The sequence below is a fragment of the Grampus griseus genome, assembly GCF_964374135.1.
Source record: "Grampus griseus genome assembly, chromosome: 3".
NCBI lineage: Eukaryota > Metazoa > Chordata > Mammalia > Artiodactyla > Delphinidae > Grampus > Grampus griseus.
Window position 1 is genome coordinate 26026044 of NC_139019.1, and position 15945 is coordinate 26041988.

Here is a 15945-nt window from a genome sequence, read left to right on the forward strand (position 1 = left end):
TGGCGCAGTGGTTGAGAGTCTGCCTGCCGATGCAGGGGACGCGTGTTCGTGCCCCGGTCCGGGAAGATCCCACATGCCGCGGAGTGGCTGGGCCCGTGAGCCATGGCCACTGAGCCTGCGCGTCCGGAGGCTGTGCTCTGCAACGGGAGAGGCCACAACAGTGAGAGGCCCGCGTACCACAAAAAAAAAAAAATTAAAAAGCAAACATAGTCCTTCTGTAATACTCTCTTGCCATGCATGCTGTGTCAGAAGGCTCACTGTTGTGACCGGAATTTTTTGTTTTTCCTCTTCCAGGTGTGAACGAGTCCAGGGGAGGTAGCCCTGTCGCTGCTGGTGGAACACCTCATTTCCACGTCCTTTGCACGGGCCCCACTGTGAAATGAACCAAGCGCGGACCGGTCAGACACTTCCTTCCTTCCCTCATTGACACTCTGGGCCCAGTGATTGTTCCACTGTTGTTTTAATTGTGTCCCATCCTCCTCTTGCCAAAGCAAACAGCCAGAACTAGATTAGGTCTTCCTTAGGCTTGTCTGCCAGCCTGAACATGAACACAGGCAAAGCTGAGGACAGCCCGCGTTCCCGTGGGATGAGGGGCCCCACAGGGCCCAGCCCCCAGGAGTAGGTTCTCTCATGATGTTGGCGTCTGGGAGTCGCCAACCATGCCCATCACCCAGGACAATGCTGGGCTGCACCTGCCCCTCCTCTACCAGTGGCTGCAGAACAGCCTGCGGGAGGGCGGGGCCGGGCCGGAGCAGCGCCTCTGCCAGGCGGCCATCCGGAAGCTGCAGGAGTACATCCAGCTGAACTTTGCTGTGGACGAGAGTGCGGTCCCACCTGACCACAGCCCCACGGGGATGGAGATCTGTACTGTGTACCTCGCCAAGGAGCTGGGGGATGCAGAGACTGTGGGCCTTAGTTTTGGGAACATCCCTGTTTTCGGGGACTATGGAGAAAAGCGCAGAGGGGGCAAGAAGAGGAAAACCCACCAGGGCCCCGTGCTGGATGTGGGCTGCATCTGGGTGACAGAGCTGAGGAAGAACAGCCCGGCAGGGAAGAGTGGGAAAGTCCGACTGCGGGATGAGATCCTCTCCCTGAATGGGCAGCTGATGGTCGGAGTCGATGTCACTGGGGCCAGGTGAGTGGGGAGTGCCGGCTGGCGTGGGGGCAGGATGCGGAGCTCTTGTGGTTCACTTACGCCTGATGCTGGGATCGGCAGGTGCTGAGGGTTGTGAGTCCTACTGTGGTGATTAGCCAGTGGCATTTATCTTACAGAGGGAAAATACACACTCTAAGTTGAAGTTTTTTGGTATTTATATGTTTCTCTTTTTGCTTCCTTATCTCTTAGAAGACTCAGGCTCAAAGTTTCTCCTTTTTCCTTGAAACTTGGGTTAGAAAGAAGAGAAACAGTACATTATAAGAGTATGAGAAATGTCACGTTGAGTTAGACCCTCTTTTCCATTCAACCTAGCATCTCACCTCTAATCGGAGCAACAGAGATTAGGTCCTGGTTATGTTTCCATCTGCCTGTCCCATATCACCTTTGTCACAGACTCACAGTCCAGAAGACCCTTGAGATGCTTAGAAATGTCTTTAGACCATCCCCCACCCCACCAGTTTCCCCATCCTGGAAGATCCATTTGGATCTTATCTGAATGAACATATTTCTGTTTTCTACCCATGTGACAACCTACCATGGCAGTAAGTTACGATTGGACTGTTCTGTTGTTTTCTGGGTGAGTTAGGGTCTCTAAGACCACTCTCAGCTTCAGTGATTTACTCGGGGAACTCACAGAGCTCAGAAAAGCTATTATACTCACGGTTACAGTTTATCACAATGAAAGGAATCAGATTAAAATCAGCAAAGGTGAAGGGTGCATAGAGTAGAGTCCAGGAGAGACCAGGAACAAGCTTCCAGTTGTCCTCTCCTAGCAGAGCTGTACAGAAGCACTCAATTCTCTCAGCAATGATGTGTGACAACACTTAATGGAGTATTGTTAACCAGGCGAGTTTGCCCAAGCCTTGGTGTCCAGATTTTTTATTGGGGGTCAGTCACACAAGCGCTCCATGCCTGTGTAGCTGACCTTAGTTACTAAGTATCCAGTCCTTTCAGAGACCAAACTAGTAACACATGGCCCAAAGCCGCCATCATAGATCACATTATTAGCATAAACTATCTGGTGTGGCCCAAGGTCCCAGGTATACAAAGACACTCTTATCAGGCAGGATATTTCAAGAGCTTAGACGTTACCTCCCAGGAGCTGGTCAAGGGACATTCCTTTCTTTGGAATGCACAGGTATTGAATACCCCAAACCTGCCAAGTTAATCCATTACTGCACACCAGGGTTTTAACGATGGGTATATATGAAAGAGACAGGAAAAGAGAAGTTTGAAGATATTCTGAGATGCGTAAGTTTTGTCAAGCCTTCAGGGGCTCCTGTGAGGATGTCTCCTATATCCCAGAAGGAGAGGATCATAGAGAGAAGGGCACCTTGGAAATCATGGTGACCTTTTAGATGGTGACCATCTAACCCGAGAAGACCTTGAAGAGAGAAAAACAGTGCAAAAATACCTTGACTTCAATCTTTTCCTTCCCTTCCGTCTCCTACCAGAGCTTCCCATCAATGGGAATCAGCCAGGGGCAAGGGATCCCACTGGTGTTATTCATCTGTGTGAGCCTCCTGGAACAAAAGGCAGGGTAGAAAAGGGTGGAGAGTGGATATGGGGCGGGGGGGGGTCCAACAAGAAGTCATTAGGCACATGCAACGTGGTCTGAGTTTAAATGAGCCAGTTCATGGAAAGGACATAGCACAGGGCTGGCTGGTTGACGTGAGTATTTACTCAGTAGACACTTTCACTAGTATTTCCTTTGGGTTGCCTCTTGGACTGATGTGATGCTCTTGGCTAATGGCTGAGTGCCTAACTGGCAGCTCCTGGGAGATAACTGCTCATTTTCAAGGAGTGATGTTGCAGATAAATGTTTTGATTTGGGATTAGAGATTGCTCTTAGCAAAGAAGCAGTGCTGACCACCGTAGCACTCAAGATGCTGCAAGGACTTGATAAGGTGACTCTACTCCCTGGTGGTGGGTTCCTTACGGTTAGAAGTGGGGATCACTGTGAGGCAGCCCTTTCAAAGCTATTCTTGAATGTCCTCATCATTTGCAGCTGTCTGATCTGAAGGGAGTGGGTTTGGATGGAGAGGTAGCAGGAGGAGCATGGAGGGCACATCCAGCAGGAGAGTGCTGTGGTCAGGAGCTGCAGCTCTGAAGCCAGACAACCGGGGCTGCCTCCCCAGGTTTCCCCACTTACCAGCTGGTCGACCTTGGGAAAATCATCCCTCTCAGACTCTGATTTCCCATCTGTGAAATAAGAACAAATATCTATTGATAACAATGATTAAATGGTGAAATAATGCACATGTGGGGCTTAGTACTATGTCTAGTACAATAAATCGTGCTCAATAAAAGCATCAGGATGACTATTGTACGTGGAGAGGGTTTTGGAAGACTGGGATTTTCTTATCCAGGAGATCGGTGGAGTCTTTAGGACGTTGGAGAAAGTCTTCCCATACTTGGGAAATGTTCCTCATCTGTTTAGGAAGCTCTTCTCTTGTACTACTTAAGGCTGTGGAGTCTTTAAGAGGCAAAATTTTCTGTCCCACGCTCTGAAAGTACATCTGGCCCTGGAATAAGATGGTTTGACAGCTACAGGGGAAGATTCCTTGGTGATTTTAATTTACTAGTTGGAGCAAGTGATAGGATGATGCCCATTTTGCAAAGAAAGAAGATACAGAAGAATAGAAAGGTGATGGGCTCAGGGTCATGAGAAGATGGAACACAGCACTAGACTCTTTCATGGAAGCTCTGAGGAAGGAGCAAGTATGATGTGATGGAAGAAGCAGTAGGACTGAGCCTGGAATTCTGGGTTCTCTCCACAGGTCTTTTGGAAACTAGCTTTGAGACCCTGGGTAAGTGTGTCAGGATAGCAGAGTGGGGATGGGAAGGAAGTTCGCCGCCTTTGCTAACATATTAGGAGAGATCTATGAAACATTTCACTTGGGCCACCTGAGCTGGTGTTTTGGTTCCAGAAGCCCGCAGAGGTGAAGTGGTGTTGCCGTGATGCCCGGCCAGTGATAACTGGCAGAGCCAACTCTCATTCTCCCTCTGCTGACTCCCAACTGGATACCCGATCCAGTGCACCACTCCACCTAGGGTGGTCAGAAAGAAACATTCAGGCAGGTGTGGCCAGTTGGCATCTGGGCTAAAATAGCTGAAGAGGAGGAGCTTGGGGAATGGAAATAGGAAAAAGGTCAAGGAACAGGCCTGTGGGTGTTCTAAAATGTGCTTGGGATTTGTTTGAATCAAGTATGGTAAGACCTGCAGACAGGGAAACGACTGTCATGAAGGAAGAAGTTTATGCTCACAGATCCCTAGAAATGGGGGCACAGCACACTTTGCAGGGCCACAGGGGGAAACACCAGCGCTGGTCAGGAGGCAGAGCGGGGAGAGGGGAAGGCATGGCCCAAAGCCTTTATTGGGGGTTTCAAGGGATGGATTGGGCGAGGCATGGTAGGTACACTGAGTAATCCTAGGATAGGATAGTTTGAGTCATTTTGGCAGGCTCTGAGCTATAGGGGTGGTCTCTAGTCGTCTAGTACGTGACCCCAGGTGATTTAGACAGGGACGTATGGGCTTGATGTGTAAGAGTTTGATAAAGAAGACAGCTGGGGTGTGGACTCTGGGCTAGTTGGTTAGTATAGCAAAGGCACATTCCCAGGGGAATTGTTTGCTATATCTAGGAATTAGCTGGCCCCAGGGTGGTTGGGGGGAGGGCTCGGGGGAGGCAGTCTCTCCAGGATCAAAGCCCCAAACGCCAGAGCATCGAGAATACAGAAACTAAGGAAACAGTTACTGTACTGGGCTTCCAGGAATTTTCCATGGCTAAGGAAGTAAATCCTCCAAACATAACTTTCCTACTAGTGAATAGTCATGGTTCTGAACTTCCCTTCTCTGATGGGGCTATTATGTGTGTGCTGGATGGTGAAGGGCCAGGTAAGGGAAGGTCTACCCAGAACCCCTCAGATGTAGGGGTAGGAGAAGGAGAAGGCCAAGACCCTCTGCTTGGTCTTCAAGACAGTGTGAAAGTGAATCAAGGAACGAGGCAAGGGCTCCTGGAGTCCTGATTTCCCAATACCCATAACAACCAGCACGTTCACAAGACAGCAGAGAAAGAGACAAGGTCGATTTTTCAAGATTCACTCCTTAGTTCTCTGGCATAATTACAAGAAATGCTGTTTATTGAGCAGTTGCTACCATAGGGACACTCTGCCGCCCACTGTGATTTAATACATACCACAGATTTATAAAGGACAGCTTTAGATGAGAACCTTGACCACAGAGAGGCCATGTAACTTGTCCAAGGTCACCTAAGAAAGCGAGAACCAGATGTGAACTTGGGTCTAGCTGCCACCACATTCTGTGTTTCTAACTTCTGTGCTGTACTACCTCAAATCTGCACCAGAATTATACTTTGGTCCTGTCACCTTTACTTGTAAGCAACAGGTTTCAGGTGTCAGTACACTAACTTCCCTCCCCCCCCACCCCACCGACACAATAAGTCATCCACAATATCACTTGGAATTATAATAGGGGGTGCTCTTTTGAGCAATCCGTTCTGTTCCTTCTCTTGAGTTTGATTTAGAATTCAAAACTCCCTTAGATGATGTTATGGAGTGAATCCTATGTCCCACCCCCCAAATTCACACGTTGAACTCCTAACCCCCCAGAACCTCAGAACGTGGCCTTATTTGGAAATAGGGTCATTGCGGATGTAATTAGTTAAGATGAGGTCGTATGGGAGTAAGGTGGGCCCCCGATCTAATAGGACTAGTGTCCTTATAAAAAGGACACAGGGAGAATGCCACATGAAGGTTGGCACCATGCTGCCTCAAGCCAGGGAATTACGAGAAGCTAAGAGAGGGACCTGGAACAGGTATTTCTCCAGTACTCAGAGGGAGCATAGCTCTGCCAACACCTTGATCTTGGGCTTTTAGCATCCAGAACTATACGACACATTTCTGTCGCTTAGGCCACTTGGTTTGTGGTACTTTATTTTGACAGCTCTAGCAAACTAGTGTACATGATATTTTGACCCTGTCACCTATGGCCAGTGAGTTATTCAGGCAATTTCCTCCCTGACAAGGTCACTCTGGAAACTTTAGAGCACTGTGGATGTTTTCGGAAAAGAACACTCTAAAGATCGCCTGTGTGCTGAGCATGGGAGAAGCAGGTGCCAAGTGTAGAAGATGAGGTCATGGTTGGCTTATTTTAAAAATTCGTTTAGGGTCAATTTGGAAAGTTCATCCCTGGGGGAAGAGCAGAGAATTCACAGCCATGGGTTTGACACCCTTCTGTACCCCAGAACCGGTTCCAAAGCTTAACCTGTGACTGTCCCAAAATTGCAGATCCCTTTCTGCTTTTTCGCTGACTGACAATCACGAGGTCAGTAGTTTGCTTCCAGCATCCCCAAGTAGTGCTGGGAACCCCTCATTCTTTTGAGCGGTAACAGCATCATCGCAGAGTGAACTTCTAGGAAACTTTCTGAGACGGCGAGGAATACCAGTAACGTTTGATGTCACATGCCCCATCTGTCAGGCGTAGCTGGTAACACATGGAGGAAAGTTTTTGTCTGCGACTCTATCATACCTACTCTGGGGAAGATGAGATTTTCTGGAATGTTCTGTATATGTCTTTTTGGCGACCGGAGAACTGGGAAGGTTTTTTAGATTATTTCCTGCAAGGAATACTTTGTAACCCCATTCCCTCCCTCCCTCCCTCCGCTAGCTTTCTATAAGTAAACCAGATCCGTTCCCTGCGGACAGATTGTTCCAAATTGGTAACAAAATGTGGAATTAATTAAAACACAACCCACACACCAAAATAAAAACAAGTAGCCTTTTCTGAAAAGTAAAAGGGCCCATGTTCCACTTCAAATGTATTTTTCAGGATGTGAACCTCAAGTGGACTATTTTGTACATTAGTACATATGAGCAGGGCACAGAGCAAAGAACAGGGGCCTCAGAGAGGTGGACCTGACTCTCAGCCCCGCTTATTGGCTGTGTGGTAAGGTTACCTCAGCATTGGGAGGTTGATGCTTTCCCCAACAGGGTCATTTAGTGGATGAGATAAGATGATTTATTTAATGTACTGAATAGGCCTCTGGCACATGGTAGATGTTCAATCAAAGGTAGCTTTTAACACCCTTCCTGGTTGGTCTCAGGCGACCTGACCCCAGGGCACAGCATGAACCGAGAAAAAGCCCTTGAGTTTGAGGGTCAGAGAAGAGCCTAAAACTCTGTCAGTTTGCTCAGCAGGAAAGGGGATAATCTTCAGCCCAGAAACCAGGGTGATATTCAAACACTGAGCGACCTGTGTGGTGTGGGTACCAGCCTGTAGGAAAGGATGCTAGTGCATCCTGGTGCCGCCGCCCCCCCACCCCAGAGCCAGACTGCACCTTTGAGTTACTGGGGTGTGAAATATATATGTGGTCCCAGGAGAGGGGCCAGGGTGCTGGGCTGGCAGGAGGACCTGGGGAGCTCAGGGCGATTGGCCAGCTGGTACAGGGGCGTTACTACTGGGCGAACTAGCTGAATGTCAGCCCTGGCCAGAGGTAACCTTCAGCACAGCACTAACTGCGTGTAAAATTAAATTTAGAGTTGTTACAAGCTCAGACACCGGTTACCCATGGCAACACTGAGTTCCCTCTAGGTTATAGCGGATTTTAAACAGAGTGTCAGGAGGCTGCTAGAAGGTGTTACTTGGAGAAATGACTGCAGGTAGTGATGTAGGAGATTGCAGGAAGGAAGAATTGCCAATTATAGCTTTATAATATAGTCTCTGGGGACATTACGCACGAGGGTCCTGCTTACCTGAATACTGTGCCCAGAGGCACCAGTGCTCTATTCAGGACTGTATATATAGTAAGAGGTAGTCATCATGATGACCTACAACATTCAGGAAAGGTTAAATTATATTCAGTTTTCGATTTAAGAAGCCAGAGAGGCGTGTAATACACTTCAGAAAGATTCCATTACAGAAGGTTAAAAGGAAAACAAATTTCAGCATTTAAAATTCAATTACCTGGAAAAGTCGTCACGTGGAACAGCCCATTCCCCAAGGATGCGGCCTCAATGGAGCATTACAGGACCTTACATTCGTGCCCACTTCATTCTTCTCAGCCGGCTTTCCCCACATGCTATTGCATTTTATGTCTTGTTTTCTGGAAGGCAGCCCAGAGTTCATCCAAGTCCTATTTTATCAGCGTACCAAGGAGGAAACTGAGGCTCCAGGAGGTGGTTTCCTGGGGTCAAGAATCTTCTTAAGAGAAGAGCAAGGACCAGAATTTAGGGCCTCTGGCTCAAATTCTAGAACTTTTTCTTCAACACTACAAACAGTAACCAATGAAATTAGAAAAAAAATTTTTTTGCACTTTACTGTTGACTGTAAGAAACAAATAGAAAATCAAGTTTTTCTACATATTTCTACATACATTCTCTAAATGGATGGTAGTTACATCTAGAACCTTCCTTCTCAACAAGAGTTTAACTTGTAGCAGCTTCATAAATGTGTAATTGATGACCCTTGGACTGAACTTTCCCTCAGGTCTTCCAAGCACTTTCTGGGCAAGGCTGTAGACCATCTTCTGCCATCGCCTGCCCTCTTGTGGTTGGAGTCGAGAATGGTGCTGGGCATTTTAGTCAAACTTATTATTCATTCAGCTGTGTGGGTTTCTCAACCGTGGGGTTAGGATGACGTTTTCAGCCTTCAGAGCTCTCTCTAGAATGGGAACATCTGCGCCATCCCTCAGCAGAAAGGGACTCAGGCATCATCCCTCTCCTCTTTGGTACCTGGTGTCCTTGTGCTGCCCCCAGGAGGTGCCCCATCCCTGTTCCCCCCATGGCATCCCCTCCTAACACTGGCAGCCCCGGTCCCCTACAAGTAGGTAAGTAGCTGATCTGATAAGCCCACTCCTGCTTAGCTCTTGGCGACAGATGGTGGGGGAAGTTGTCCTCCCCCAGCCCAGCTTAAGCCTCCTGGAATCAGAAAGCCTCAGGGAAGGGTGAGTAGTAGGGCAATGTCAAACACTCCGCCAGCCAATGGGGTGGATTTCTTTAGAAACCTAGCATCTTTGGTGAGCCCTCAATTACAGCCTGCAGGCAACTCCAGGGCCACTTACAGAGCAGTTTTTCAAGGTCTGTTTGTTCTTGTGAGGGAAAAGATTACATTAAAGGAGCCACTTTTCATGATTTAAAAGTGGGTGAGGTTGCAGAGCTCCCTCCAGAGATGCTCTTTCATTTCATCCCAGTGACCTGCTTCTCCTGGTACCCCCATCAGAGCCACTGCTGGGGGACTGCAGCCATGGGAGATGGAAAACCCAAATCTCCCACTTGAGACACTCGCTTTGAAACTTTTAGCATTATTTTTGAGAATTGTTGTAACTGTAAACCATAAAGAGGAAAAAAGGATTAGATCATCTCAGTGTGATTATAGTCCTACCAGCCCGACTTCATACCCTTCTCTCTCTGGGCACTCCTGGGCCATATTCAAGCATTTTGACTTCTACCTCATTTTTACGTCCAGGTATTAAATAAGTGATAAGCATTTTGATTCTCTCATTTTGAGCACCAGATGCCCTCAAAAGTTTTTCTTTTCCAAAAGGTCATTGTCCAAACTTCAGCACCTGTTTCGATCCTCGTTCCTCTCTAGTCTTATGGAGTGGAGGCAGGTAACCATGTGGCCTGGCTTCGCTGTTCCTAATTAACCTGTTTGCCAAGCACAGAGGTTCTGAGACTTGAACTCCTGTCTTTTGGTGTTGGACTATGGGTTGCTGCCTTCTCCTGGATGGGAATAAAATCTGATATTTTCAGGACCTGTGTGTGTGTGTGTGTGTGTGTGTGTGTGTGTGTGTGTGTGTGTATGTGTGTATCTTCTGTGCAAGTTATAATAAAACATGGGTTTTCAACAGTTACATAGATTTCTTCATGGGCTTCTTTTTTGATATACGATCTTCCTCCAAAGATTTTGAGGGTATGAGTTTAAGTTATATTATTTTAAATAAATGGTCGTGGAGAAGTGGCTTCTAGCGGCATTTTGGATGACTGGGCTTTCCAGTGTTGAAATGGACAGAGCAACCCACAGGTTGAATATCCGGGTCCTTTGTACCCCTGAGCCACAGAAACCTGGATACAGGGGCATCAGCGATTCATCCCCATGTTATCTCATTCAGGGTTCTTTCTTCACCAGAGAAAGGGTGATTCTATCATTTACAATGTCTCTCGGGCTCAAATTTAGCCATTGGGGGGGTGGGGGAGGGAAAGGGAGGACTGAGCTATTTCCAAGGCTGAAGTGCATATTTGTCCTGCCCTTATGCTGGACTTGAAGGTTAGACCATTTAAATGGAGCTAGCATTTATTAAGAAACTTTTGACCTTTGGGCTCACAGATATATTTTCACAAATGTCCCTGAAGGAGGTCTGAACTGTTATCAGGGGAAGAGGAAGTAGGTGTCCTTCATAAAAATTCAAGCTCCATTAAATACAGGTCCCTGTCAAATTGCATGGCAAGTCTTGAGGGTTTTCCCTGACTCAAGGGTTTTATTTAGTCCAGATGTCCATTCTCATGAGGCTCCTGTCTGACCCAGCAGAATAGGCAGAGAGGACTTAAATGGCAGTCACCAGAAATGCTTCTTGCTTGAGAAAGTTCGTCATCCAAGTGGGATGAGAAGAAGATCCATGGGGTGAGGGAAAAAATTATTAACATCTCAAGATATATTTTTATCTTAAAAAAATAAGAAATTGAGCTTGGCTAATATTTTAGATATGGATTGACACTGGCATCCTTATTCAGTGTGTATGTCAGAGGATCCCATGTCCTGTGTGGTATGTGACGTGTCCTGAGGGAAGAAGAGGTGATCCACAAAGGTCCTCTCACCGATTAATTCACTTTTTTTTTTTTTTTTTTTGCGGTACGCGGGCCTCTCACTGTTGTGGCCTCTCCCATTGCGGAGCACAGGCTCCAAACGCGCAGGCTCAGCGGCCATGGCTCACGGGCCCAGCCACTCTGCGCAGCATGTGGGATCTTCCCGGATCGGGGCACGAACCCGTGTCCCCTGCATCGGCAGGCAGACTCTCAACCACTGTGCCACCAGGGAAGCCCGATTAATTCACTTTTGACTCATTTCAAGGAAATATAGTTTATGTAGGCTCACTCAGTGAAGTAGGCTTATGAATTAATGTATGTATTTTGTAGGATTTAAATTAACTTTACCAAATGAACAGATAAACTAAAATTCTTGAGGGAAAAAAAAGAGGATTAAAAATAATTAATGCAGGTGTAAGCAAACCATAAGAAAATGGCTGGGTTGACCCTTTTTTTACCACTGGTATGTGCTCAACCACATTATAAGGTAAACTGATGACAATCTATTCAGAGTGACAAGAAGTCAGACAAAAAATTAAAATTCAAAACTATCAAGAGACTATGTGAAATACAAACTTACAGCCTCTATTATTAAAGAAAAACCTCACCGTAAGCATAGACTGTACTTGAGATAATCCCTAATGATGGTAGGAAGTCACGATAATTAACAAGATATTTAAAATCTAAATATCCAGTATGAATACAAATAGTGTTAAATGTTTTAGCAATGTTTAAAATTATGCAATACTAAATCTAGTCCAGAATTTTAGTAAACTGAATATTTTACGAGCCTATTTGGAATTTCTTTTTACTTAATGGCTTAAGGCAAAATGTCACATGCCATTAGGAAAACCCTCATTCTCACTGATGTGGTAAAAATAGCTAAAATAATACATAGAAGACAATAGAGCTACAAAATAAAATGCCTGATTTTGTCAGCAAATTCTACTAAAAGATACACAGAAACATTGCTGAAGTTTTAAAGAAACAGTCTGCCATGTGGCAGTTTGCTGTATGGTTTGAGAAAAGTACGGCCGTTTCTCACATGTTCCAAATAAGGGTATTTGCTTCGTTCTGCTTCACTAGTGCAATAGGACACCTACTTATGCATGAGTCACTAAAGAAAAGAGGTACCAGAAAGGATATATTTTCAAAAGGCAGTGACTTCGTTAGTTAAAATAATGCTTTATGGGGAAATTATATAAGGTAACAGCTGCTTTGATTAGAATTTTAAATTCGGGGTAAGGTTATAAAAATAGGTCAGAACATGAAACTGATTCACTGCATTGGTCCTAGGAAAGTTGATACAGCCAAGAAGCTAAAGACAGAAGTGCCCCAAATGCTAAAGAATGTCATCAGTATGGTTAATTTTGTAAAAATAAGACTTTTAAAATTAGTAGAATTTTTACTCTTCTCTGTAATGAGATGGGGAATGACCATGGAAACGCTTTACGCTGTAGAGGTCTGATGTTTATCTTGAGGCAATGCATTCAGAGTAATCCAACTTAAAGTTGGCTGTGCAGTTCTTTTCTTCTGCAAAAAAGACAGTTGTTTCAAATTTGCCCACTTTATCTATGAACAAGTGGTTCTCAATGGCCTGCTTTCTGGAGGCTATTTTTAAAAAAAATTTTATTGGAGTATAGTTGCTTTACAATGTTGTGTTAGTTTCTGCTGTACAGCAATGTGAATCAATTATACATATATCCCCTATTTTTTAGATTTCCTTCCCATGTAGGTCACCACAGAGCATTGAGTAAAGCTCCCTGTGCTATACAGTAGGTTCTCATTAGTGATCTATTTTATACATAGTAGTGTATATATATCAGTCCTAATCTCCCAATTCATCCCACCCCCTGCTTCCCCTCCTTGGTATCCATGAGTTTGTTCTATACATCTGTGTCTCTATTTCTGCTTTGCAAGTAAGTTCATTTGTACCATTTTTCTAGATTCCACATATAAGCGATATTACACGATATTTGTTGTTCTCCTTCTGACTTACTTCACTCTGTATGACAGTCTGTAGGTCTGTTCACATCATCCATATCAAATGGCCCTATTTCCTTCCTTTTTATGGCTGAGTAATAGTCTATTGTTTATATGTACCACATCTTTATGCATTCTTCTGTTGATGGACACTTAGGTTGTTTCCATGCCCTGGCTATTGTAAATAGTGCTGCAATGAACATTGGGGTGTATCTTTTTGAATTATGGTTTTCTCTGAGTATATGCCCAGGAGTTGGAATGCTGGGTCATATGGTAGTTCTATTTTTAGTTTTTTGAGGAACCTCCTACTGTTCTCCATAGTGGCTGTATCAATTTTCATTCCCACCAACAGTGTAGGAGGGTTCCCTTTTCTCCACATTTACTGTTGGTAGATTGTTTTTGGTGGTAGCCATTCTGACTGGTGTGAGGTGATACCTCACTGCAGTTTTGATTTGCATTTCTCTAATAATTAGTGATGTTGAGCACTAATTATTAGTGCCTCATGTGCCTCTTGGCCATCTGAATGTCTTTTTGGAGAAATGTCTATTTAGATCTTCCTCCCATTTTTTGACTGGGTTATTTGTTTTTTTGACATTGAACTGCATGAGCTGTTTGTATATTTTGGCGATCAGTTCCTTGTCAGTTGCCTTGTTTGCAAATATTTTCTCCCATTCTGAGGGTTGTCTTTTCATTTTGTTTATGGTTTCCTTTGCTGTGCAAAAGCTTGTAAGTTTCATTAGATCTCATTTGTTTATTTTTGTTTTAACTTTCATTACTCTAAGAGGTGGATCAAAAAAGATCTTTCTGCAATTTATGTCAGAGAGTGTTCTGCCTATGCTTTCCTCTAAGAGTTTTATACTGTCCGACCTTACATTTAGGTCTTTGATCCATTTTGAGTTTATTTTTGTGTATGGTGTTAGGGAGTGTTCTAATTTCATTCTTTTACATGTAGCTGTCCAGTTTTCCCAGCATTGCTTATTGAAGAGACTGTCTTTTCTCCATTGTATATTCTTCCCTCCTTTGTCATAGATTAGCTGACCATAGGTGTGTGATTTTATCTCTGGGCTTTCTATCCTGTTCCATTGATCTATAGTTCTCTTTTTGTTCCAGTACCATACTGTCTTGATTACTGTAGCTTTGTAGTATAGTCCAAAGTCAGGGAGCCTGATTTCTCCAGCTCCATTTTTCTTTCTCAAGACTGCTTTGGCTCTTCGGGGTCTTTTGTATTTCCATACAAATCGTAAAATTTTTTGTTCTAATTCTGTGAAAAATGCCATTGGTAATTTGATAGGGATTGCATTGAATCTGTAGATTGCTTTGGGTAGGATAGTCATTTTCACAATATTGATTCTTCCGATCCAAGTACATGGTATATCTCTCCATCTGTGTCGTCTTTCATTTTTTTCATCAGTATCTTATAGTTTTCTGAGTACAGGTCTTTCACCTCCTTAGGTAGGTTTATTCCTAGGTATTTTATTCTTTTTGTTGCAATGGTAAATGGGATTGTTTCCTTAATTTCTCTTTCTAATCTTTCCTTGTTAGTGTATAGGAATGCAAGAAATTTCTGTGTATTAATTTGGTATCCTGCAACTTTACCAAATTCATTGATTAGCTCTAGTAGTTTTCTGGTAGCATCTTCTGGATTTTCTATGTATAGTATCATGTCATCTGCAAACAGTGACAGTTTTACTTCTTCTTTTCCAATTTGGATTCCTTTTATTTCTTTTTCTTCCCTGATTGCAGTGGCTAGGACTTCCAAAACTATGTAGACTAATAGTGGTGAGAGTGGACATCCTTGTCTTTCTCCTGATCTTAGAGGAAATGCTTTCAGTTTTTCACCATTGAGAAGATGTTTGCTGTGAGTTTGTCACATATGGGCTTTATTATGTTGAAGTAGGTTCCCTCTATGCCCACTTTCTGGAGAGTTTTTGTCATAAATGGATGTTGAATTTGTCAAAAGCTTTTTCTGTATCTATTGAGATGGTCGTATGGCTTTTATTCTTCAATTTGTTAATATGGTATATCACATTGATTTGCTTGTATTAAAGAATCCTTGCATCACTGGGATAAATCCCACTTGATCATGGCATATGATCCTTTTAATGTGTTGTTGGAGTCTGTTTGCTAGTGTTTTGTTGAGGATTTTTGCATCTGTGCTCATCAGTGATATTGGCTTGTAGTTTTCTTTCTTGTGACATCTTTATCTGGTTTTGGTATCAGGGTGATGATGGCCTCACAGAATGAGCTTGGGAGTGTTCCTTCTGTGAATTTTTAGAAGGGGTTGAGAAGAATAGGTGTTAGCTCTTCTCTAAATGTTTGACAGAATTTGCCTGTGAAGCCATATGGTCCTGGACTTTTGTTTGTTGGAAGATTTTAAATTACAGTTTCAATTTCATTACTTGTGATTGGTCTGTTCATATTTTCTGTTTCTTCCTGGTTCAATCTTGGAAGCTTATACCTTTCTAAGAATTTGTCCATTTCTTCCAGGTTGTCCATTTTACTGGCATATAGTTGTTTGTAGTATTCTCTTATGATGCTTTGTATTTCTGTGGTGTCCATTGTAACTTCTCCTTTTTCATTTCTAATTTTATTGATTTGAGTCCTCTCCCTTTTTTTCTTGATGAGGCTAGCTAAAGGTTTATTGATTTTGTTTATCTACTCAGAAAACAAGCTTTTAGTTTCATTGATCTTTGCTATTGTTTTCCTCATTTCTATTTCATTTATTTCTGCTCTGATCTTTATGATTTCTTTCCTTCTACTAGCTTTGGGTTTTGTTTGTTCTTCTTTCTTTAGTTGCTTTAGGTGTAAGTTTAGGTTATTTATTTGAGATTTTTCTTGTTTCTTGAGGTGAGATTGTACTGCTATAAACTTGCATAGAACTGTTTTTGCTGCGTCCCCTAGGTTTTGAGTCATTGTCATTTGTTTCTTGGTATTTTTTGGTTTCCTCTTTGATTTCTTCAGTGATCCATTGGTTATTTTGTAGCATAT

The 15945-nt window shown here is 43.9% G+C and overlaps 1 protein-coding gene across 1 annotated transcript in view; it reads left to right on the forward strand.

The window, feature by feature from the left end:
- Positions 1–659: 659 nt before the first annotated feature.
- PDZD2 (PDZ domain containing 2) overlaps positions 660–15945 on the forward strand; it is a gene marked incomplete at its 5' end in the record, with an annotated part of 239749 nt that continues 224463 nt past the window's right edge. The window contains one exon of the mRNA XM_082650455.1: positions 660–1135. Coding sequence (XP_082506581.1) covers positions 660–1135 — 476 coding nt within the window. The remainder of the gene's footprint in view (positions 1136–15945) is intronic.